This window comes from Falco rusticolus, chromosome 9, assembly GCF_015220075.1.
Source record: "Falco rusticolus isolate bFalRus1 chromosome 9, bFalRus1.pri, whole genome shotgun sequence".
NCBI lineage: Eukaryota > Metazoa > Chordata > Aves > Falconiformes > Falconidae > Falco > Falco rusticolus.
Window position 1 is genome coordinate 892,592 of NC_051195.1, and position 26,800 is coordinate 919,391.

The window sequence follows — 26,800 nt, forward strand, 5'->3', positions numbered from 1 at the left end:
GGACATCACCTTTTGAAAATCTGGATTCATAATTTTAAAAGAAAAATATTAAAACCTGAATACCCTCTTAATTTTCAAAACACAGGAGTGTGAATTTTCAAAATTCTTTTTCCAAGTGTCTCCCATGTGAGCAATTTGTTTAATTATCTCCTTTCCATAAGAGGTTTTGCTCATGCATAATAAACATTATGCAAAATCATTAAGTGCTCAAAGGACAAATGTCCAGCCATCTCTAAATCTCTTCTTTCCTATTTGCCTGCACTGTTCTCGCTGAGTTCAGAGCGCCATGCCCATCACCGCTGGCTTGGGCACCGTCAGTTTGCAGGTGCTCATGGAATATTTCCCGAGGGACAGTGTACTTGGATTTTTTCTGAATGCTAATGTGGGATGAAACGCTCCCTCTCCACGAAGCTGAGCCAGGTTCCCAGCATGGAGCGATTTGCCCCAAGGTGTGGGGTGGAGGGGTGGCTCGCAGTGTGGGCTGGGGGCACGTGCCATGGCTTACCCCTCAGAGTCTAGAGTTCAGGTAAGGGTGGCCTGTGCCCTGCCTAATAATGAAAAATTACAGAGCACAGCCCAAAACCTTCTTCTGTGTCTGCAGTGATGTACGACACCACAGCAGAATCTCAGGCTCTTCCCAGCTGGATTGCATAGATCTACATTATACATGAATATAAAGTATTAATTACACTCACATGCCACAGGGCTGCCAAATGTGCTTACAGATAATGATTCTATGGAAAGATTGAAATCATATACATCCCCTAAAATGTCTGTCGATCTGGTTTTGGACATCATAAATGCATAAGATTTTTAGCATAAGTTTTTGAGACTTTACAAATTTAATTTAAAAGATCAGTTTTAAAAGGTGGCCTGCTTGACACAAGAACATCTTGCCTTGTGAGAACTGAGTTTGATACCTTTATCTTTGCTAGCTTTGCCTGTAAACCTGGGAAAAAATTACATTTTGAATTAACAGATCACTCCAAGTACTTTCTTTCCAATAACTGCCAACACGGCCCACCGAGGGAAAAAGGAAGCGATAGTGATGGCAGTTTACACACCCCCAGTAATGGTGGTGGGAAATTACTTCCATTAGGTGTTTGGGTGGATGGGTTGATTACAGCTTAAATTCCACAGGAGAGGACACAGTTGGCTGGGGCACAATGACCCTCCATTGCACAGCACGGAGGCTGCATCCAGACCCCCAGAGCACTGCCCCACGACCCCCCCAACCCCACACCCCACACCCCATGGGGGAAGCACCGCAGCCCCAGCCCCAAGCGAGAGCCCAGGCGTTCCCGAGGGGCTGCGCTGCCCAGGTGGTCATCCCCTGCGGTAGCCATAGGAAGGAAGAACCTAGCCACAAGCCCACAGAGATCCCACACTGCCCTGAGGAAACAGCGAGCCTTTGCCAAAAGACAGCACAAACCTCATAAATACCTGTGTGGAAACAGCGTTTCAAGGTTAAGCACAATTTAGGGTCTTTTAGTAAAATGGAACAAATCAATTGCCCTCTGGGTACCATTTTTTTAAAGGTGCTTTCCGCAATTTCCATTAAGAAAACAGTCTAGTAACTTTGAATGAAACAAAGAAATGCCTCCTGAGGTCTCACTGCTAAATACCTCATCAGGCAGAAATCTAAATGGAGGTATAGATGAAAAGGTAACACACCATCAAATGATTATTTGTTTAAGATAAGCAGAATATTGGGTAGTTGATCCCTATTTATATGAAAACAAAGACATGTTACAACATAGAATCATAGAATTGTTTAGGTTAGAAATGACATTTAAGATCTTCGAGTCCAACTGTTAACCTAGCCCCACCATAGGTAGCACTTTAAATTAGGAGGAACAAAGAAACTGGAGAAAAACACAAAATATTTCACGCTATTTCACAAATGGTTTGTTTTCCAGAAAAAAACTCTAAACATAACCTTCACAAACAACAAAGGAAATACCAGCATTCACATTTTCCTTCATATGATTAAATTCACATTCATGAAATATACATAACAATTTGACGTTCGCAGCCTATCGTTAAACAGAAATGTTGTAGAAATAGTACAAATCGAAGGAATCATGTCACTGAAAAATATTATTTAGCACATTTCTTCCTAGTGTTAGTAACATTAAGAAAATGTAAAGACAAGAAACAACTTGCAACTCACTGGAAGAGGTGCTGGTCCCCAGGCACGCACCCCGCCAGGCTGTTGCACACCCCAGCCTCATTCTGCGATGGGTGCGGGACCGGTGGGTGCAGGACCAGTGGGACTCCTCCTCCCACCCCTGTGTCTGATGGCTTAAGACACCAGCAACGCTTGGGAAAGGGCGTTAGCATGTAGGAGCACAGCATCCAACCACCTGAGAGGATGCCCTGTGCTGTGCTGTGGGTATTCCTGCTTTCGTTCTAGCGGGCTGCCTCGACGTGGGATGAATGTTGATGTGAGAGTGCTAATTAATAACCAGCCCATGAGCACAGCTGATGCTAATTATGCAAACATAATCCCATGCAAAGTTAAATTTGTTAATCCCTCCTTGTGCTACCCAGACCTAACACGGTCTGACATGCAGCTGCTTTTAAGTCACATTTTTTTCTAAATGTAGTATTTCCATCATGGTTGTAAACCCAACATGTAGGTTCCCTGGTTGGGAAATTTCTACTTGCAATGTTCCTGGGGCCTTTGCCGCTTTGCAAATTCACAGAGGCCATCAGGAGCATGGCTACACACCCCAGAAATCTGCCTTTGAAGCTGGATAAAAGCCAGTTGTTTGCATGCAGCAGCTTTAAATGCAAAGGAGAAGCCCCCGTCCAGCTGGGGCTGTTCCATGACCAACATTTCCCCATGGGCACGGTGTTAGCCAGCAATTAGGACAGGCGAGGAGACCTGCCCCGAGCCTCAGGAGCAGAGGGGGCTGAGCTGCCAGGCCCCCCAGCCAGGCTGATGGCAGATGACAGGAGATGGGGTTGCCCTCCGGCATTACACCCCCCGAGAGACAGGGTGCACATGCAGGCTGGCAGAAGAGGGTGCAGGTCCTGCACGCTGCGGCGCGCGCCTTCACCTCCCCTCTCCAGAAATAGATGCAATTGCCTCTTTGTCCTGGTGATAATGTCACTCAGCAACAGCCAGCTAGATGAAGTTCACCAGTTTTTGCCAAATACTCTACAAGGATAACTCTGGTCAGTGTCCTGATACTGCACATTTATATACAACCGCTCTGCTTTGTTTTGCAGACAGCTTGGGAGGTGGTGGGACCATACCTGCAGTGTGATACTGCTGACTAGTTAACGTACCTAATTTGAGGCATTGTAAACCTGCTAATATTCCTACTGCACCTTTAAGTCAGGCTGTCACACAACACAGTTGTGTGATTCCCACCACTGCAAACAATGGCAACACAACCAATACAATACAGGAGCAAGCTGAAATGTCTTTTTTTTTTCTTTTTTTTTTCTTTTTTTTACCAAGGAAAATTCTCCATATTTCAGTACAGATGAGAAACAAATGCAGTGTCATCACCTCTCACACTACTGTAACATTATAATATACATTACTATGTATATTGCAATAATAAGCTGCACATTGCAAAGTACATGATGTTATTTTTAGAAGAGCAAAATGCTCCTTACAGGCATCTCTGCCATTCTCACATCCCACATCCACACTGCGGCTCCCAGGAACACCCCAGCCCATTTTACTGAGCCTCTTGGCAGCACGGGGCTGCAAACTGATGCATCTCTTTCATTGTTGAGGGAGGAAATGAAAGCTGAGAACGTTTCATGCTGACTTTGCTGCTAGAGGCATTGCAATGAGCTCCTCCTGAAGATAATTTCTCATTGCATTATAGCCATGAGGCAAGAGTAACCCCCCATCAGAAGAGCCGATCCCACAGCCTGCCTCTCCTTCCCAAATCCTATGCCATTGCTAGGTCATACCATAGAAGAACTTGGCTCATCACATTGATCCACGGGAAAACTGTCCTATTTCACATCCATGGCTGATTTTCTGCCAAGGCAGCTTACTGGACTGGCTCACTCTGCGTCTGTGGCCCGGTGCAGGAGAGGAGGGGTGGGCACACTGGGGGCTCTGGTAGCCTCATGTGCTCAGCTTGACTCAGCTGTGAGGTGAAAATACCCACTCTAGTCTCTGAATTTCCTGAATCTCACAGGTTGCATGGGTTTTAAGAATCATCATTTGTTGACATTAGAAAAAAAGTGGTGGCTATCCCATTGCTTCTTCTGAAGCAACTAAGAAACCCTTAAGAAACAATCAAGACATTAAGAAATCCTTGAGAAAACCTTAAGAAACTGGTTTCCAGCCATCACCTGTGCCTGGAAGCTGTTGGGCAGAGCCTAGCACTGCTGTCCCACGGGACAGCAGTAGCTGTGGTTCATGGGCTGTGCAAAGGTACCTCCCAGGAAACTTCTCCTCTCCCATCTTCTTCCAGAATTAATCCTCATCAAAAGGTGATCGCTGTCTGCATTGCATGACCATTGTTCCAATAACCTTGCCAAATCGTCAGACATGAGAGGAGACGATACATCATCTGTTCTCAGTTAAACAAGGACACATGCAATATTTATTACCAAAATCTTCATTCTGCAGTGTGGTTCTGCTCCAACTTTGGCCAAAGAATGATTCTATTTCAGATGGATTAAATCCCAGTTATACTTAACCAGACAGAAAGTATTTATGGCCCACCCAGTAAATGTAATATGCTCATTTCCAAACAGCATGCTATGGCAACTGTTACACACAGTCAGGTACTACCTGGGAGCTGGTGACATGGCAAACTGGTCCTCCAGCAGAGCGGCCCATGGGGGGCGGGGGCGGTGCTGACGACATGGCTCCCCCGGGATCACACCAGCTCCCAGTGCTTACCTGGGAACAGGCACCCGGACACGAGCACTGCCGCTGCCTTGCTGGCAATGTCACCAGCTGAAACGACTGACACAGACAGGCAGCGTTTGGACCCTTACTACCAACCTGCAAAGCACCAGAATGCCACTGGAATCACTGGAATGATGCGGAGGGAGATGTGGTAAGCTGTTAAGCACAGGAAGGTTAAGTGGTGCAAGTGGAATTGTAATTTGCTGCCCATTCAGGCTATAAATAATGAAAAAATGTCCTTTGCTAGGTAACTAAAGCCTTTCGTTTCTGAAAACTGGTTCCTTTTGGAGTTTGAGGTGTGAGTTGAAGTACACAGTATTGGTAGTGTTCTATGGAAAGCTACTCATATCAAATTGCTAGATACTTGTGGACTTATATTAAGATATATTGAAAAAAAGACTAATCAGAGTAGATTTTTCAATGAATAATAACTTGCACAGTTTGTAACAAAAATTCTAACAGAATTGAATGCAATATTATACTTGAGTAAAGTACATTGGATGGGAGAAATAACTGTGCATAAAGAAAGATTCAAAGATTTTTCCCACATGACCTATTTTGCATTCTCCTCTTTTGCTCTGCCTTCAAATACACATACTTTCCTCACGCTCAGGACATGCTCAGCACAGCAGAATTATTCAGTGCCACTGGTAAATGCCATAAAATGGAGTGTGCGGTGTCTCAGACCTGCACTGCTGGAAGCAGAAACCTCACAACCAGTCCCAACAGCTTCAAAGTGCTTCCAGACGTACAGGAGCCCCAAGCCCCGTGTCAGGTGTGTTGTAGCACAACAGCTACGCAGTTACAGCACAGAAGAGAGTAGACTTCTTGGTTAGGACCCTCCAAAATGCAGAAGTAACCTTGCATAGCTTTTCATGTACAACAAAACTCTTCAGTAGTCCAGGTTTAGTTGGAATAAATATTGTTGTAAACGAGGTTCAAACCACAAATGATGAAAAAAAATAAAAATCCACATTTGCAAGAAGGAATTATTCACTTTGAATAATTTGTCTACCTTTCAGTATAGGGGGACTACTGAGATACCCATATAATACCAAATATGGTAATTTTTCACCACATAAGGGAATAAAAAGGAGAAGATAAAAACTGAATCAGTCACTAATAAAATGAATATTTAAAAATTCAGCTTCCTACACTTTTCATCTGATACTGTCCTTTAAATCAGACATCTTCACTAATTTACCACTGCCCAACAGAGAAATCTCAAGGAAGTGCCTGTAAATCCCTGCTGTATGGGATTAGTCCAAAACCATCAGTACCAATGAGTAATTACCCTTTATCCATGAGTAGTTACCCTGGCACCTGAAAAATAACTAGAATAAATAGCTAGAATTTTTATTTGGTAAATATGAAGTGGCAACTGTTTCTAAAGAGAGATTACACCTTGTTAGCTGTTACAATCTGCAAGCCTCTGCGGGCCTGTAGTGCAAAACTACCAAAATTACCATTTGCAAATATTACCCCTGCTTCCTGTGTATGTAGGGTCCGCTGAAAACATTTCCTGGCACAGCAGCGCAAGCTGGGGGGGACCCAGCTTGCAGTTGCATTTGGAAGTCTTCTGTTGACCACAGTTATATTTTGGATTTACTTTTACTGCTGGAGATGAGTATAACACACAGGCAGGCGCATCTGGTGTGGTAGGCTGCAGTCAGCTATGCCCTCACCAAGGTCTTTTCTGGAGGAGGGTAGAAAGGCAGGAATTCCCCTCAGGAACTCGGCCAGGACAAAGTTCATGCACTGGCACTGGGTTTGGCTTGATGCAACAATTTAACTTCATTCAAAGTTGTAGTAAGTCAACAAACTGAAAAGGTTCATAGTAGAGCTGGTTATTTTGAAAACCTGAGCACATATATATATATATATACACACACACACACACATATATATATTTCATGCATCTCCCTTGGCAAAATCTGACAAGAGAGGATGATGCTGAAGACCAAAATAAACTCCAATTTGCACAAAGTAAACTTGATGGCTGTACAATTTCTTTTTGCATAATGCTGCATCTTCATACCACACCAGCCTGGGCTGGTGGGAGGGGTCCCTGTCCGTGGCAAGGGGTTGGAACTGGGTGATCTTTGAGGTCTCTTCCAACCCAAACCATTCCATGATTCCATGATCTGTTACTTTAAAGGACAGACAAAATTTTTCCAAAAGTCTAAAGTGAGACAACAACAAATGTATTCTTGTCTGTCCTACAAAAAAAAAAAAAAAACAACCAAAAAAAACCCCAACCCAAACTACTTTTAATTTGAAAGGAGAATAATGGGTTAGTGCTGGCTCAGCTTTTTAAAACAATCTCCCTCTGACTATGTATTGAAGTATTTTCCCTAAGATAAGTCTCCATAGATATACTTGACTTGGAAATGCAAAACGATACCTATCGGAGATAAATACCTTTAAAAAATTACTTCACTTAAAGGGCTTCACATCATTGCAAAGCTAAACATGAATGAGTACAACTTGTCTTTATTCTGACTGAACAAAAAAAGCAGTATTTTTCTAGGGATGAAATTACAATTTACTCCAAGGTTACTTCCCCCTTTGATTAAAATGACTAAATAATGCATCGTACGTGAATCACAGAGCTTTTCAAATCCTGATGTGAGTCTTTTAACAATTCTGTGTGCGATATCTGCCACAGCGGGTCCCTAAAGGTGCCATGGGGGATGGCTGCCACAGCGGTCCCCGAAGGTGCCATGCCATCACTGCGCTGGGCGGGCAGACTGACCCGCTCCCAGTGGGCTGTCCCATGTTCCTCTCCATCTCACTGCAAACCCAGTGAGGCTCAATGACTGTACTTTATTGATGGACCCTATCTTAAAAGGGGCAAAAAGCACTGGTTTTCAGTAATTGTTTAAGTGTTTTGAGAATTGCCTCATTTTCACAGAGAGGAGAGCTTTTATCATGTGATGTGGCACAAGCCCTTCCCCCGAACCATCTGGGCCCTCCCCTGCAAGGTGCCAGGAGCCAACAGCTCCCATTGAAATCAATTATGGTTGAGTCAATGGAGCTGAAAGTACTTAAAGCCACTCAGGAAGTACTCAGGGCTTGGTAAAATGATGGCATCATGTAATTTAATTAGTACAGTTAGATAATCTGATTCTTTCAAGCAGGAATTAAAAAAATGTTTGATTTTCAAAGGCAATTTAGAAAACATAACATCAAATCATTCTATTCCTTATAACTAAGAACATATTTATTTTATAGCTTCTACATTAGAGGCTATTAGCGTGGACTTTTCATGTAATGCAGCAGGTTTATTTAGGATAGACATTAGCCATCCTTTCATTCTGATGTATTAAATCAATGCATCTAGTAATGTACATTTTGGAAAGACTTACACTGCAGGATATTTGAACAGTATCAATAGATCAGTTTGTTATAAATTATTTTAATATCCTCTTCATAAAAATAATCTGGGGGGGACGGGGACTTAACATCCTAAAGTCTGAGAGAACGGGTGGCTAAATAAAGGGTACGTAACACTGCTGTGTGCTGGAGCAGCGCAGGGAGGGTCAGTCACTGGGTTGTGAGGACACAGGAGATGCTGTACTAGCCCTGAGGTAGGGAGGTTCTGCCCGGTGTTCGCTGAAGCATGGCTGCGCTGCCATACTCTGAGTGGGCCAGTCTGCAAGCTGATTGTGCATTTAAAATTTTTTTTTAGGATTTAGGTAATAGTCAAGGGATAGTGACTTAGAAGAGGCATGAATGAGTTTATACTGAGACACTGAATGCTATAAGAAAGCATGGCAAACACAAAAAGATAGTGACATCAAATAAATACTGAGAATAAGACCCAAAATATGCATCATGAAGGTAGGGGTGTTACATTTGTTCCCATGTCCTTGGGAAAGGCAGCAACAGTTAAGGGATACAGTCCTGCAAATCAGCTGCGTGCTCCCAGGACTCCAGGAACTGTTAAGGCAAGCATCTGAGATGGCAGTGGAGAACAAAACATCCTAAAACCCAGAAAGTGTTGGTGACCTGCCGGCCTCTCATGCAAAGACTTCCCATTTGGAGGGAGCTCCCTCCTGCAGGGAGTTCTCCTGTTTTACCAACAACATGATCCATTTTAACTTCTCCAACAAGTTTCCAAACACACTGGAGGAGTACTCGTAAGCCATAAGTACGTAGCTAGCACCTTCAAGACTCACACTGTTGCAACTGAGACCCAGGTGGTTCAGTTTGGTGACGGGAGGCTGATCAGCACACGTGAAGATCCGGTGAGGATCAGATGAGCAATGACAGGTGAGGAACCCCAGTGGCCTCTTGAAGGTGGGAGCCTGCCAGGTTACTGCTTGTAGAGCTACCAAAGGAGGAGCACCAGCGCCTGTCCTGGGGTCACAGAGAGGAACACCTTCCCCACCGCCCTGCAGAGCCAAGGGGGTCATTGCCTACAGGGTATAGGACTCACTATGGGATGCAGAAGAGCGAGCATTTTGGGATTGCGTAAAGCTCATTATGGGATTTTTATGGGAACTAGCAAAGGAAAGGGAGGGACCAAGGTGGATCAGCAAGGAAGAAGTGGTGGGGTAATAGAGGCATGGGCCAAGAAACATAACGGTTTTGTAGAATTGCCCAAACCAGTTAGTAACCCAAGAGGTTCTTGATATCTGAAATGTGAACAATATTAATAGGCACTGACATGGATAAAAGAAGTTCCTTACAAAACATCCTAATAGTTATTAAAAAACATTTTGACATCTCTACTAGTACATGTAAAACAGATTTGAAGCAAGCTTTGGAAGTTTGAATGTCTGTCGTTACCCACTCCTTTGGGTCCAGCACTGAACTTTCATTTACTTACTATCAATAACGTAAGTGTTAGGAAAAACATAGAATCAAATAGCAACACGTACCAGTCTACGAATTTCTCTCTCACACTCCCTCTTAATTCTGCTGATTTCCTCTTGATGCAGGTGATATACACTCCTTATCTCCGCTGCTTTAATTTTGTCAGCTTGGATGACCATAGTTAAAGCCTCTTCCACCTGTTTCTTAGCACCCTTCAGCTCTGAAATTTCTTGCTGCATTTTGATTTTCTCGACTTCAAACCCCTTCTTGGCCTCCTCCTTTGCCTCCGTAAGCAGCACTGTTTTCACCTTGTCAGGAGCCCCATCACGTACAGCATTGAGAAGGGTCTGTAGTCTCTGGATTTCATTATCTTTAATTTTTATTACTCTAAGTAGTTCAGCTTCATGTTGTCTCAAAAGTGCTTCTCGAACAGCTTGGAGCTCCTTCATTTTCTCTTCATGAAGTTTGACTTTGAGCTCTGTTACCACTACTGTACTTTTATGCTGTTCGTGCTCCTTGATCTGCTTAACTTCCTGATTTTTCTCCCTTTCCAACTTGCTGACCTACAAAGAAAATAATAATAAAAAAGTACAGTATTTTCGATCAACAAAATTATCAATAAAAATCATAATATTATTTAAAAGTGGGATGGATCACTTTACAGTATTAACTTTAATCTTTTGTGTCTGTGCCTTAGAATGAAAGCCGAACCTCTTGAGTTACTATCACCACACACAGACCTACACATTTGGCATTTTGTTCATTCTTTACAACCTAATACCTTATTGCATATTAAACATCGCTTTTTAAAGGAGGATCCAGGTAAACCCAGGGTCACTGAGCTCTGCCACATGGCCTTCATGCTGTAGACTTACGAAAGAGCAATTCCTCTCTTGACACTTTTTATGTGAAGAAAATACAAATTTTACAGGCATTACAAATCTCTGTAAAACATTTACACAGGGAAAAGTTTTTCTATAATTTATGGCAAATACCTTCAACACACTGTCACGGAGTGACTGGACTTGAGGTCCAGCAGGTGCCTGTGTGGATCTCCAGTAACGCAGTCAGCAACGCAGTCAGGAGGACTCGGGGCTGTAGAAGTGATTCTAAACCTACCACAAATACTCCAGAAGTACCAGCGAGTGTTCACCTTGTCACTGATACAGCCACTGCAGCTCCACATAATCAAGATCAACAGCAGCAATGACTAAGAGCCTTAAGGTACAACCTACCCTCTGGGTTGTGATTGCTATGAACCACCACGCTTAGCTAGGCACCAGCGTAAAGCTCACCGTCTGTAATTCCATCCATTGCACTGGTACTGTGCATCCTGGCTCAGGAGTTATGTGTGCGTATACACACCACAGAAGAGCAGACAGAGCTGTCAGGCAGTCATGAGTGATTTTCTGGGCTACAAATGAGAATCACGTGTCTTAGGGGAAAAAAGGATGCACCTCAGCTTTTTATTGAAGTGGTTGGTGCATAAGGGCAGGCATCACACTAGAAGCTATTCCCAGCATGTATTTGCAGTGGCTTTTGCAGTGTTTGCATAGCTGACCCTCTCCTTTGGGCAGATTTATTCAGAGGCAGCGAGTTCATGTCTGTTTGCTCTGTCTTTTCTGCACTATAATGTTTAACAGAACAGCCTGTGCACACATTTAAATGCTAAAATTAAGAAGTGGATATTCACTATGTTGTGTTTAATTACTGAAGTGTTTATTGGGAAAAATGTTCCAGCCAATTCTGTTCAGTAAAGATCCATTTTTCTTCCTCAGCAGACACCATCAGGTTTCCTTGCTGAGAATATGCCTAAGCCCGCCTCACAAATGAGAACACTGCAGAACCAAACTGTGAGGGTGTAAAGAAAAAAAAGTGACATTACAGAGAACTTTGAGAATTCTTCGAAGGAAAACAGTAACTTGCGAATATAGAAAAAGAACCCTGACAAATTCATAGAAAAGACCTTTCTTTCACTAGAAACCAGCATAAGCAGAAATATCTGCACATTTAGAAAAAGAGAAACAAAAATGTATCATAATTTTGAAAATTATGGATATTGAGGGTGAAAGTCTAGGCACCAATACTGATTTTAGCATCCTATTCTCTTTTCATAATTAAGTAATAATTCCTTGCAATCTTATGGACTTTTTAATTTGCCCAGTTCCGTGCCCTAAAAAGCATGAGTTAACACAATAGAAATAAGTATCATAAAGTTACGCAAGAAGCACAAAACCCAGGTGAACTAACCATCCATAGCCGAACACTACAGCAAATGTATGCTCAGAAATGGCTAAAGTGTGTGCAATACGTGCTAGAAAGACTAATGTTTAAGGTAACACACATTTAGGAATTAGCCAGTGTCTTGCAGAGTAAGTCTGAGTCATTCCTTTATTTTTTGGCTGGATAGCTGCAGAAGCTCTCTCATCACATTCCCAGGAGAATACATGAGAGATCAGACACCGAGCCGTTATTTTGGCACACTCAGGCACACAAATCCAAACCGCACTATGTGCAGATGCATATGCAAGACACAAAAAGCTCTGTGCAAGCTACCGTGAAGGCCCAAACAATTGCATTTTATCAGATGCTTTTTAAGGAATTAATTATTCAGTACAAACAACTAACTATATCTGACCACAGAAGAGTCAAATGACATTTCAATTTAAAACCATACCATGCACTCAAAAGAAGCCATGATGAGAACTGGCTGGGGAGAACAGGGAAAAGGAAAACAGGGTCCTTGGTCTTAAAACTGCAAATGCTGCTTCACAACAGAAAGATTAATAGGTGTCCTGCTTATATATATATATATATAAGCACCCACCCACCCTTAGAAGCTTCTTCAAAAATCAGATTCATAGCCTACAATGTCTAATAAAGATGCAAATCAATGGAAAAAATGCACAATGTCATTCTGTCCCTGCATGGCAATCCATGTCTCTATAAACATTCTGGAACTGAAAAAAAAAAAAAAAAAAGTTTATCAGTAGAAATTAATTTGCAGGACTAGGCAAAAGCAAATAAATTTTTCATGCCCTCACTGAGAAGCAGTCTGAAGGGTATGGCTGAAAGCTCTGAAAGCCAAGGCTCAGGCTGCAGCAGCCGCTGCTCTCCCAAAGGCTCAGGGTGAAACTGTGGTCCTTAAACTTTGGCATTCAGAGTGGGAGGGGGAGCTGAGGCCTATTACCATACATCTGGTAATTGTAAGCCAGTTTGAAGGATTTTGAGCATAAAACCCAAATGAAATTAGTGTAAATGTGAAACAGAAGAACAAGCCAAGAGAATTTCTGAATAACATAAAATTGTATTCAAAACCCTCAACATAGCCACCCTCACAAATAGGTAAATATTTACTGGAAAGGGTTGTAGCGAGAGAAACAAAGGATGTGGACAGCTTTCGGCCTGCCGCTACGATTATGCCATCTGTTTTGAACGGGTGTTTGTTTTTCCAGATCTTTTGCTGGCATTTAGCTATGCAGTTTTCCAACTTCTTCCTGGATGGTGGGAGCAAACATGCTGCCTGCAGCCGAGTCCTGCCTGCCCAGGGGCTGTCCAGTCCTCACTGCTTGGCTTTCCCACCAAGAGCCATACCACCAAAGCACCCAGGCTTTCAGAGTTCTTTTGTACTGTACGCAGGTTATAGATACAAGGAGAACAGTCTTTAAATCTGCAATAAAGGGGTTGGCCTCTCGCTTCCCACAGAAGGCTAGCTCCAGGGTCATGCACTCTGATTTATTGTCAAAGTTGTGTGCAAGTCAGCTTGAGTGGGGCAAAAAGTGGTTAGCGGTCAGAAACAGACTATCTTTACTTTAATTAACAGGGGAAGGAAAGGAAAAGATGCACACCTTACTCTTTTCTTGCTGGAGCTCTATCTGGATGTCGGTGAGCTTGGCCCTGAGCTCTTCATTGGCAGCCTGCAAGGCGGCCAAGGCGTCCGGCTTTTCCCCCCTACCTCGGCTGCTGGTGCCCTTCTTGGACATGGTGAAGCCGCGTGACAGGGAGGGGAGTCCTGCCTGGAGGCCCTTGTCCCAGCACTTGCTTGGGGCTTCTTGTCCTTGCCTCCGTCCCACTACATTTTCTTACTTGCCTGGAAGGAGGGAAATCAGATAAACACTGTCAGAGGCAATGCAATACCCACCAAACACACCGTGAGATACAAGACATTCCTAGAAGGCACGAGGTACATGTCAACCAGCCAAAGTGGCTCTTCCCTGGATCAAGTTGGAGCTAGATACATTCAGGTGTAATAATATTTTGTATTATACCTGTATAGATCAAAACGTTTAGATCACAAACTATAAATGTTTTCTGTCACTTCATTTGCACTGGAGTTCACACAGTGCAGAAGGATGCAGATGTTCAGGAGGGATGTCCAAGCACCAGCCCCTGGAACCATCCTGATTTGGAGACAGCAATGGCTGTATTTTCAGTATAGGATACCTTAACATTCTTTAAAAAGCAAAGTCTTAAGAAAAACAATGCTTGGTTTCCTACAAAAACTTTTCAGATATTCATGATGCAAATAATGAAAGTTGTCTTTTTTTAAAAAAAAAAAATAAGAAGCTACAGAAGCAAGCAGAGATTACCCAAAGACAACATAAGTTTTCTATACAGGAGTGTGCAGTATATCATCTAAACAGCAATTCAGATCTATATAGGTTTATATAAGTCTGCTAACAATGTAGGAGTTTTATTCGCACTAAGAGGTTTTGCGTCAAATCTAAGCAAATGAAACCGAGACAGGCAAGTTCATTCTATTAAACAGTGGAGAACTGGGCAAATGTGGACCCAGCTTCACAGAATTCACATATTGATATAGTTTGCACCCTATGCCTACCCATTAATCCCAACATATTCATAAATTATACAACATACACAGTTTATAGTGATAACTTCAGATTTGTCAACAAAACATACAATATTAAGTACAGTGATAAAAGCTATATGCATTTTTGATTTTTACTTCAAAATTCTCCAACAGAGACTTTGCCCCAGAATAAACAGCAGCATTCTGGAATGGGTAAGCATTACAGTCTGCAGAGAGTGTGCCAAATTTAGAAAATCATATTGTCAATGAAACTCAAAGGTCCTTTATAATCAATACTATTAAGGAAATAGTTATTGAAAATTCATATCCTTGTAAAAAACATATTCTAGCTTAGTATAACTGCTGGGCATAGGAAGTCTAAGAGCAAGATGCAAACTCACTCCAAAGAATTTGCAGTCTGAGACAAAGACAAATAAACATAGGGCGAAAGACGGTATTTTTTGTCTGTTAATGCCATTTTTATGCTGCATCCATCCCATGGTTCAGAAAACTGTATCAGAATTCTAAGTAAAAATAAATAATTAACCTGTTCATCAAATCAAGTTAAATCCCTGTGATATGTGAGCTCCCTGCACAGAAGTGGATTGACGGACAGCATCACAGTTTATCCTTCATTTGATTCATTTATTAGAGCTGTTGAGGCAGACAGACAGTCCATTAATGTTATGCACTTGATCACTCTGTGCTGAACAAGTCAGCAGGCGAGCGTTCAGGTTACTGTCAATTCTTCCTCTGATCAGTATTTAACTCAGTGCTCATCAATAGCATGAACAGGTTTAATTTAATAGAAACCTGAAGATTGCAAGAAATTCTGGGCAAAATGCTGTGTTGCGGAGGCTTTGTTCAGCTCTGCAGCACTGGAACATAGTTACTGTCTGCACTATTCCCAAAATATGGATGCTCCCACAAGGTTTCTTTTTCTTTCACACTTTCCACACTTTCTGAAGGATCTTCTCGTAAAACATTGCTTTGTCAGAGCAATAGGGAAGAAGAATCCCTATGCTGCTGCAGAAGCTCCTTGATAATTATCCTGTACAATTTTTTGATCTGTGGACATCGACTATGGCTGTGAAAACCCAGTTCATTCCTATTTAAATGATAAACAGCAACACATGTAAAGAAACAGTGGCCTCTGCTTCTGTAGATAAAGCTGACTCACTATCAAGGTTTATTTTAAAATAGTCTATGAAAAAATTAATGGGAGTGAAATCATGAATGAAATGCCTAGAGTACCAGCTAACAAGCTCACACACAAAATGCGTGCTCATAGTAACACAAAATGGGGAAACACCATCCGTGAGGAGAAGGGTTCAAAATAGTATTCAGAGAACTGGATGATCCTAAAAATTGCAGTAACAGAGGAGGTATGAGACCCAGTGGTATAAAGGCTCTGTCTTTCAACAAAGTTCTCAGGCAAGACTTGGGCCAACTTCCGACCCAAGGATGGGGATGACATAGTTATGTTGTTTCGGAGCAAACAGCAGAATGGATCAGAAATTTAACAATAACATGTAAATTTACAGAAGAATGTAAAATCTAATGAAAAAGTGTTTCGCTGGAAAACTCTGACTTGCTTAATAAAACTCTATCCTGAACAGATCACATTTATTTCTCAGTTAAAAAAACCTCACTGGGATTTGTTTTTGACTTGTTACATTTCTAGTTTGAAGTAAATCCTTGTTTCAAAGATCTATTTAAGTTATAGCACAGAAATACAGAAAAAAAGCTCAAATTTGGAAAAATATTTCCAACCTTGTTAATACTAACCCTGTTAATGTGGATAACAATCTTTCTGGATGATGACCTTCAATGCATTGGTTTATACATCATGACTCATAGTCAAAACCACAACAGAGCAGCACTATTCTCTGTCCAAGCACGAGTAGAGGCTTAACAGTTCAAGGCAGCTGTAATGATAAAATAACAATAGTAAATAACAATATAGTAATAACAGTAAAATAAGAGTGTAATAGTAATAATAACGAAACAGCCTGATTTGAATTCTAAGAGCAAAAATCCACATCCATTAGGGAGAAAAGAGCAGAGGGAGGCGGCTGCCATGGGGGATATATAGATGGGATATGAAGCCGAGAGAGAGCTGAGAGCATCCAGGAGAAGTGGCTGGAGTTTGGGAGTAACTGGGCAAAGATGCTGAAAGCTGGGGAAATCAAAGCTGAAAGCTGCAAATCTACACCGGGATGGAGTGAGAGTGGGGAGGCTGAGACATAGAGAAAGAAGCAGGGGGAGGAAATTAAGTTCCTGATATTAGTTGATTAAAACAAGGTGCTATAAACTGTTTAAATTCTGTTGTTTCTCAGTCTAGTGTTTAACTTTGTAACCTTGAAGTTTCTATAAAAAGAAACATGTTTGGTTGGTTAAAGAAATAGAAACAAATGAGATTTTAGAGATACTGCCTGCAAAACCTATAAGCAGGAGCAGATGTTCTTCACATTTAAGACTCTTGCTTCTTTGTGTAAGAAGACACAATACATCAGTGATCTACAATGGAGTCTTAAAAACCTTCTTTCTTCATAGGTAAAAAAATGGGGCAGCCTATAGCCACAGGCACTGAATTCCACCTACTGTGATGAAAGTAGCATTTGTGCATATTACAGTTATTTTCTTAAATGATATAACGATCGATGCAGTAGGTGATGCCAGGTTATTTTACAACCTGAGGAAATGAGAAGCAGCGTAACACAAGCTTTTATCTGCTTACATTTGAATGCCAGGCAAATAATAATTTGAGCGATACAGGGATTTGTAAGAATAATTTCAGTCAGAAGGATTATTTTTGACAGACAAGGGCTACAAGAATTTTTGTTTGTTTTCTTACAGAAAATAAAACTAAGGAACTAATGCAAGTAAACTGAAAGGCAGAGATGTTATTAGAGGCTTGCTGGGAGCAGCGCAAGCCCTGCAGCTGACTTTCTGGAAACAGCGCGTGGTAACAGCGCAGAGTAGCCAGACAGCCTGGGCACACACTGCCCAGGGAATCTGAGCAGCAGAAGATCAACTGTTTTGCCACCACGTGCTGGTATTGTCTCAGCGAACCCCTCAGGAGCATCATGCAGAGAGATGAGCACACCATTCCGGGACCGTCCCTGTAGCACCAGGGACCTGATGGCTGCTAACCACAGTTTGCTTGCTGGGAATTCTGGCTGAGGATGATTTGTAGCACCATGTGTCCTTATACTTCCAGTGTTTAACCTTTTAAATTTTAAAACAGGTTTTATATATATATATATATACACACAAACAATTAAAAGGTTTAATTGTATGAGTTAACATGTTTCATGACAACCATCTGCCTAGATCTGCTTTTTCTCTACTAAAAAGTAAAATTTACAATTGGTTAGCTTATTTCAAGAAAGAAAAGCTTGTATTGCAATGTTTACTTTGAGCAGGTCCCCAAAACTTTTGAAGATCTGAAATACTATCATGCAAGGTGTCACGAGAGCAGCCCAAGCGCGGTAAGCTGGAGGCTGCGGTTGCCCACCCTCAGCCAAGGTTTGCTGAGGCTTCACTAGCCAAAGTCACTGCCTGCAGCTGGCACCTGTGCCCCAAAACCAGCGCCAGGAGACTTTCTCCTCTGCAAGCTCTGCTGTGGCTCATGCCTACATGTCCCACAGTAAGTTTCAGGTGACAAAGGGGAAGGAACTGACTTTCAGATCCTACAGGCTCCCATCGGTGCAGTGTGGGCAAAGGGGCTGACATTGGAAACATCTTCCAGACTGGAATGCTGAAGCCTTAATGAGATTTTCCCAAAGAAAAATCAGCTCCCTTGCCAGTACTTAGAGTAATAAGCCTGCTTCAAAAAGGACTACACAGAAATTAGCTGAGGACCCTTTCAATTAAATCTTTAAGGATGAAAAGGGACATAATGATAAAACTTGAACGTAGCCATGAATAACATCCAAGGATTAAGAGATCCAGGTAATAGGAATTTGATCAGCCTTGGTAATGGTCTGTCTGCACGAAAGGTCACAGCAACAAGACCTGCAGAACAACAGAAAACTGTTCTGCACACCACTCTTCCCCGCACAAAAACCTGGGGGGGGGGAACCAGGAAGGTTTCTTAGAGGAAGACCTGCGAGAAAGGGGTACGTTTCTCCTTTCTCATGCTAAGAAAGGGCTACGTTCATTGTAGATTTGCTCATACAGAGTGGAAAGGAGCCTGTGGAAGTGGTGGTTGTGGCAGCCTTCCCACATGCATTCAGAAGCCAGCAGGGATGTACATGCTGGTCAAGAAGCGGCAGTGCCCATCAGTGATGCTATGACTGGGTTTGTTCCTGGATGCATCAAAGGTCAGGCACTGCTGGCAGCTGCCCCACCAAGCAGAGACATCCTGCACATCCCTCCTGAGCTGGAAAAGGCACACACTCGAGAATGATGGAAAAGGAGGTGCCCGCCCTGCCCTGCCCTTGCTGGGGTCTCTGTGGAGGCCCAGGAGACTCCCGCTTCCCCTCCCAGCAGAAGCAAGATCAAATGCCTCTGGGCTTGTGGATGCAACCCTGTCCTTCCCTGGGCAGGAGACGGAAGTCAGCCTAGGACCTAGGAGTACCAGTGTTACCCAAGTGCTCGCTTCAATGGTTTAACTGTAATGGTTACTTACAGTGCTCACTTTAATGGTTTAAAATTTACTTTATTCTATGCAAATTAATGAATGATTAGTATGTCTGAATGTCTTTAGATAATCTGCATTCATGAAATTCCATTGGTTTCAAAGACATTATGAAAACAGACCAATGAAGCCTGCAGGCTCTTGGACTTCTGAGTACGGAAAGATTAAATGCAGTGTGAGCAGCATATATTATTATTGACCAGCTTGATTTATCTCTAGTAAACCAAAAATATAATCAAGACTGCTGTTCACCTGCAAGCACAATGATTTTGAAGGCAAAACCAGCAAAAAGCAACCATTGTTGGAATTTACAAGAGACTTCATGTCAGAGACTAAAAGCTTCAGTGAACACATTATGTGCACCATTCACTTATCACTATTTTCTTCCACGCTGAAGGAAGCTGCAGGAAGGATAAACAAAAGAAACGCAGGTAGCAGGCAGGTACTCACTCACTCGTGGTCTGACACACGACCTGTGATTTAGTCCCTGGAAACAGATGACTCCTGGTGAGATAATTCCTCTGCAGCTCTGCCTTTCCTCGGGAGGTCTCAGCCCTCTGCACCGAGTGCTTTGCCTGTGTCCCCCTGCCTGGCTCCTACCAGGCAGCATTAGTTTCTGGTTTGGGGGTGAGACACCGGTGCAAGGGGACATGGGGGCACAGGAGCTCTTTCTCCCCCGGCATCCCTGCATGACACAGAGCGCTGTGGCTTCCCCCTCCTCAAATGGCACATCTCTTTCAGAGCTGGGTGTCACAGAGAGTGAAAATACCACTAAGGATGGGCACCAGCTAGAGAGACGGGAATCCCAGCTCCCTTCTCCCCCCCGCAGACATACCTCTGGCTGCAGGTATGCATTGCACAGACACGGGCTGCAGCAGCCCACCAGGGGAAATTACTGCAGAATCATTGTGGGCCAGGGCTCCTGACCAAATTTTCCTCCAACAGCCAGGCTGCTCTACGGATTTTAGGGAAAAACCCGAAAGCAATGGTTTTGTTTTCAAGAACTGGTGACACACACAGAGGTCCCCTCCTGTATTCATTGTCCTGCAGACCACAAAGGAATTTACAGAGTTTGAAGTCATCAGTCCAACTGGGATATGATGGGTTGTTATTCCCAGGAATATTAATGGGAAATCAGACTGCAGAGAGTAAGGCAGCTTTCTGGTGACAACCAAGAGCTTCTGTGTATGCGATGGGACAAGCATCATTGTTAGGAACTATGAAAGTAGTTACTTATATAAATAAAAGCGCTGGTCTTGTAACACAGAGACAGCGGTGTCTGCTGGTGCATGCCTGTGCACAGAAAAGCCATCTGGGGACTGGTGGACAAATGCCAGTCTTAAAAGAATATTTCTCCCAAATACTGTGAGAAAACAAAACAACAAAAACTTTCCACAAAAATGTTTCCAAGCCAACATCATTGTGCTGATACCAAATGCAGCAAAGGGATGGTTTATCATGCTGGTGATGGAACGCAAACCTGCCATTGCCCAGTTGCTCAGTGCTCTGCTCCGACAGCTGCCTGACAAGCACTAAGCGAAGGAGGTGCCAAAACCGAGTGCAGACCCTCAGAAAGCCCAGTCCTTACAGCTGGTGGACCAGCTCAGTGGGCAGCACCACCATAGTGCCGGGCAGCAGTGGGGCAGAGAAGGTGCTTCCTATAAAACCAGTTACGTTGCCATCGGTTTTTTGTTGTTTGTTTTGAGTTTTTTTTGTATTTTCACAATGAGTTATGTAGAGGGATGCATCTGTAAGACACATCATCTTAACAGAACAGAAAGGTCTTCATATTTTTGATTCTGGGAGAATATATTATGCATATGATTCCTGGCATGTTTGATATTGAAAATAGCATTAATAATGTATCATAAGCTGCCTTTAGCTGGGCTCATAATTCTTTTTACCTCCTGACTTGGAATTCAGACATCAAGGCTAATTGGCAAATGTGTTTTCTAGATAGTTTCTGAAATCAATGTTTCACTGCATTTAAAAATAAATGAATAAATCCCTACCTAGAGTACCAATATTTTAAGTAAAACAGCTTAAGCAAAACACTATTCTTACAAATAACAAAAATTTCAAATGTATGACACAGCCTTGTGAACACTATTGTTTTCTATTTTTGAGAATTTTTTATAATGAATTAGTTTGGACAAACCTTTTCAAGTCTCTGGTGCATCTCAAAATATTGTAGTATAAAGAAAATGTAATGTTGTCTATGGCTGAGTTCCCACTTCCTCATATGGGGAAGCTCTTCTTGAGTATCTCAATTTTTCATTTAGCATATCAACAGTCTAAGGGTCTGAATGGAAGAAAATGAATATACCACTGAGAAGGTATTTCATGCTAAGCCAAAGCGCTCTGCCAATGTAATCACATCATGTGCTGGTTGCTCGAAACTAGCAGAAGACACAGGCATAAAAGCGAAGCCTGGGTACACAGGGCACTCATTCAGGACGCGAAAGGCTTGTATTCAGGGCCCTGCTTTTAATCCAGTGCCATGCTCACTGGGAAATAGTGTCTTGTCTTGAAGATTTCCACTCTAAATAGAACTACCACGCACACCATATGCTGAGCAAATCCCTCATGGACTCCCCATATTGCAGCGTTAATGGGCTCCCTTACCAGCAGTTGGCTGGGTTAGAGCAAATCTCAGTTTCCATACGGGAAAAAAACAACCAACCAACCAATGTTTCCCAGTGCAAAATATAATTTTTAATTTAAATCAGATATTATTTCATCAAAGATAAGTTTCAGAACTTAAACACCCCCTCCCCCAACATACAATAATGAGTCTCTGCAGATGGAAGTCTTAGTCAAAGTTTTGCTTAGGATTAGATCAATTCCAGCAACAGCTTTAACAGACACATGTCAAATCCTGACTGACCTGAATTTTTCCTCAAAGATTAATCCTTCAACTGTAGTTGGTTTTAACTCTTTGATGGGTGGACCATGTTTACAAACCCAGGCAAAATCTTGCACCTTGTAAGCTACACATATGTAGTTTACACAGATTCCTATTCGCAGATTTACCGTGTATGGATAGTTACCTGTTTGCATCACACACATACATATCTAAATCCCATCCATTGATTTTTCATAAGTTTTACACAGTTTGTGGGTTTTTTAAAATGCAAAACATAGCTGGGTGTCAATTAGGTGAACAGTTAATGTTCTATAGTAAAACAGAAATGATTAATAGAATTTCAGTACTGGAAGACATAATTGCAGCTAAATCTCAACATGTGTATTTTAAAGCATGCCACCCATTTAATTGTTACATCTCTTATAGTAAATTGCAGAAAGTGAAATAATTAATTAGAAACAGTGGCTATTATGTAGGAAGCTAATTTTTCCTTTTCCTCAGATGCTCCATAACATTTAAAGTACAAAAATCCACTGGAGTTATTGCAGTCATATTACAATGGTACACCTATCCAAATTCTCAGTTAAACTGGAGCAACTCAGAATAATTCCACTGATTTGTGGAGGATTATTAGAGAGGAATGCATTTCAGACTTAATTCTGTCAGCTTAATATTGTGTCATTCCATTATTTTGATCACAAACAAACTGTTTGAGTAATGCCATCTATTTTTCCAAGGAATTCATGCCTGTATAATTAACTACAATCAACTGTAACACAGATGGCATCCTGTGATCCAAAAGCACTTTATGGAGACATTTTAAGCATGTTATTAACATCCCTAAATAACTATTTAACACTAACTCTCCAACCCTCTTCTGCATGAACATGCAACACAGCTGGATTTGAGAGTGGAAAAGGGAGTATTTAATGCAACACTGTTATAAAAGAGTTTCAGTTCTTGGATTTATTCAATTTATAAAGAGCTTGAAAATAACAGACTACTGTAGTAACAAAAACACTGCATTTTACATTACAGAATTAAGACTAATTTCCAGAATGACTCATGCTCATTAAACTCAGCTTTGAGGAACCAGGCAGTGTGGAAAGACACTGATGGGAGGAAGAAACTTTCTTTAGGCTGACCACATTTATCCCCCAAAAATATTTCTATTTGACAGTTTGTTTTATTTCTCAGTAGATGTGTGCCCCGTTCTCAACTAAGATGAAAATTTACCTCCAACAGCAACAGACAAGAATTTGAATGGAAATTTAAAATCTCCTAAATGAAAACAGTTGCAAGTTGTTAGATGCCCCTCAAGCTCTAATGAAAAGCTGCTCCTTCAGCCTGAAAAAACCCCTGAGGGTCAGGTTATGTCAAATCTGTTTATTCATTACTAAATACACTTGTTTAAATAACTTTCTCCTGACAGTCACTGAGACTCCCCTCCCTAATTTCACCCCATCTCTGCCCATTTATTTAATAGAGAGCACGTCCCTTGGCCCATAGAAAGAAAGCAAAACTATGATCAAACTAACAGATTTGTTGGAGATTTATTGTGATGATGCTTTAGGGGGGTGGGCTGCAGTACTCACCGAAGGTGACAGCGCTGGGGTTTAACACCATTCCTCTCCCACAAACATCTGCTTAATGAGGGCAGTCCTGCCAGGAGCTGGAGGTCCAAATTCTCATGGAATCAAGCGTAATTCTCCAGCATGATCTCAGATGGGAAGATGGTCCCTGGGAAAGACCAAAAGCGCTTTAGATAAATTCCAGTGAAAGGGAGCTCTTTTGCATTACAGTAACCAAAGAAAAAACATTCTCCTTTTCACACCATGCAGGCTTCTGGCAAGAACACTGCTAGAGAAGATAAAGATGAGAGAGAGACCCAGTTCAGAGATGACAAACGAGTTCAGAAAAGAGAAGCTGTTCAAATCTCGCATTACCATCACTTAAGATTTAGTGCTCAGCCTCACACAATGGGATTTCTTAACATTTGAAGTGGGCAGCATTAAGTGAATACTCTGTGTGAGAACTGGAACTAGGGTGGGACAACCATAATAAATGTAACAGCTACTTATATGTATTGTCAAACAATTAGCTGGAATTATTTTAGGTACACAGATTTCTACCACATGATAACATCGTAGCATGCGGAAGGGAAATAAAAAAACGGTTCTGGAAATTATTCTGTGCTCTGGGGGTTATTAATTCAGCCTTATATTCCTTCCTGAAGGAAGCTGGCAATTCAATATATCAGAGCTCTACAGGATTCAGTGAAAGCAATGCTTTTTAATTATTGGTGCTTGTCCATGTACTTGTACAATCTCTTATAACAAATCGGGAGATGAGACAAGCATAAGATTTTATCTTAAGGAAAGAGCTACAGACACACACATCTAAGAGGTCTAAGTTATACACATGTACAAAAGACAAAACAAGAGTGTTACTACTGCCAGGTTTAGTTGAAAAGCCAAGGTTTTCACGAGTCAGAGCAGCAGTTCTAAGCTGGAGTAGCACGAACTTCAGCAACAGCAACTAATCACTGTTCCCCTGTAGAGCTGGGGCTTCCCATGGCCCTGCGGCAGCCACAGCTGGAGCATTTACTGAGTATTAAGTTATGCGAATAGCTTGGGTCACACTGGAAATAACCTTGGCATGGGACAGGCCAGGTGTCACCCCTGAAGTCAGGCAGAGGTTTGATGACAGCTAGAAACTGCTCCCAGCTAAGGGTCAGCAGCTCAACCCGACAAGGTTTCCCTCTACCGCACCTCTGCCTCTCACCTGTGCGTTCTGGGCAAATTCTATTAAAAATTACCAATGCAGACATGAAGAAAAAGAAACAAACCTTCATTTGTTTGTAAATCTTGCTCAGGAGCTCAGAACATGTATGTAGCTGATACACCTGGCTACAAAACAACAGATTTTTTTTTTTGTTCTCCCTCCTGCCCCATCAGAAAAGCTACTATTTTTAATTGTTTTAATTTTTATTATTATTTTTTATCTATTAATATAAATTTTTTATTTATTTATTTATTTACCACTAGTACTCTAAGGGACACCAGACCACTGTTTAATACAAACTGCTGCATATCTAATTATTTTGAACGTTTTCACAGATTTCACGATTCACTCAATAATCAGCATGTCAGCAGTGTCTTCACAGCTAAAAAACATCACGAAGAAACAAGAAATCAAAATACCCAGCTCACTGATATTGCACATTTTAAGTTAAGCAGTGAATAAAATACCTGTTAAGAGAAAATACAGAAATATTTAGCAAGAAGAAAAGGATTTAAAAAAAAAAAAAAAATAAAATAAAAATCGCTAGCCAACTTCATACCAGGGCTCCAATAAAATTTCAGAATGAATGCATCTCTGCAAGGAACAGGGACACTAGGAAAGAATGATGCAAGCTGGGAACAGCCGTAGCCCCTTGCAGCCTCCCCCACGGCCCGCTGAAACCAGGCTCTTCCCCCCTGTCCTGCTGGGTTACAAATGGGGCGCTGGAGCAAGCTCACCTCGGTCTGCAGGAAACTTTCTGTAACGGTTCAGTCATTGATACACTCGGAAGTCAAAAATAAGTGCCTAAAAGCCACTTCTCCAGAGCTTCAATTTCAAAGCAAAATATTCTCTCTTTTGTCCATTCAGAGATGGACCAAACTCTTGGTGGTGTAAAAGGATGGAGAGGAGGAGGTGTCAGCGAGGGGCTGGCCAGGCGAGGCAAGAGGTGGCCTTGCCCGGAGGGTGGGCAGCGCCTGGGAACACCTGCTGGTCCTCCTTTGTCCCTGGGTCCCCTTGTGCCACTGGGAGGCACAGGAATGAGACAGGTGGTTCAGGGTAAATGCTAGAGAACAAACAAGCTATTATTTAGCCTCAGAGCCAGAAACAGGATGATTTACTGAAGCCAGCCTTACCAAGGTTGCTCATTTTTCCTAGGAATCTCTTCCAGTTTCCAAGGCCAGAGGGATGACACCCCTGAGCCGCACATAGACACAAGTCACAGGGGCCTCCCCTTGCCCCCTCACCCCCAGGACAAGAGCAGTGGAGATGTCAGGATAAAACAGGAAGGTAGTCAGGGAAAACAAGGACAGAAGAGTTGGTCAAGTGCTTTGAAGTTTTAAGTATAATATTTAGTTCTTATAATAGCAAGATTAGTTTGTTTTTCCAGATGACTGTGAGAAATATTGCCACCTTGAAAAAATTTTATATGTGAAAGCAAAATCATATTTATCCATGGTTGTACCAAATACAAGCAAATTAACCTCCTTTCCCCCACCCCCCACCCCCCTCTCATTTGCTTCTGGTACATATAGGGTCCATTCTGATTCACCACTTTTCAGTAAATAGGCTGTCAGCTTGGAGAGCTGCACTCAGATGTGTGCGAATCACAGCCTGACCCAGGCACTGAGGTCCATAGGGATGGACCCTGTTGACACTTGTGCTGTGAAGTCATGAACCATGCATCCTAAAACCCATAGTAAGTATTGAAGCAGTCAGCATTTACATAGGAAGGGAGAAATACTACAGTTTTACCTGGCTAAGTACATATTTCCAACTAGGAAAAAAGGAAAAGATCCTTTTTAAAAAAGATTTTAAAACAAGAACAGTCCAGCCCCTGGAAAATGACTGAATAAAACCCAAAAAGCAAAACACCCTCCCAGATAATTGAACAGAAATGCTAGCGAACCTTGCAGTAACAAAGCCCATGTTTCTCAAAGGAGAGGCAAAGCAACAAGTAGGAAGGAAAACACTGAAGGCACA

At 42.1% G+C, this 26,800-nt stretch overlaps 1 protein-coding gene across 16 annotated transcripts in view; it reads right to left on the reverse strand.

Moving 5' to 3' along the window:
• The window catches only part of JAKMIP3 (Janus kinase and microtubule interacting protein 3), an 89,658-nt gene that overhangs the window by 40,514 nt on the left and 22,344 nt on the right, over positions 1-26,800 (reverse strand). For 15 of the 16 annotated variants that reach the window (XM_037400659.1, XM_037400658.1, XM_037400654.1 and 12 more), the window contains exons 2-5: positions 23,632-23,776; positions 16,314-16,453; positions 13,564-13,805; positions 9,781-10,278 (exon numbers count right to left, since the gene is read on the reverse strand). In XM_037400659.1, coding sequence (XP_037256556.1) covers positions 9,781-10,278; positions 13,564-13,698 — 633 coding nt within the window. In that variant the 5' untranslated portion in view covers positions 13,699-13,805; positions 16,314-16,453; positions 23,632-23,776. The remainder of the gene's footprint in view (positions 1-9,780; positions 10,279-13,563; positions 13,806-16,313; positions 16,454-23,631; positions 23,777-26,800) is intronic. The other variant, XM_037400650.1, reaches the window with a different exon arrangement.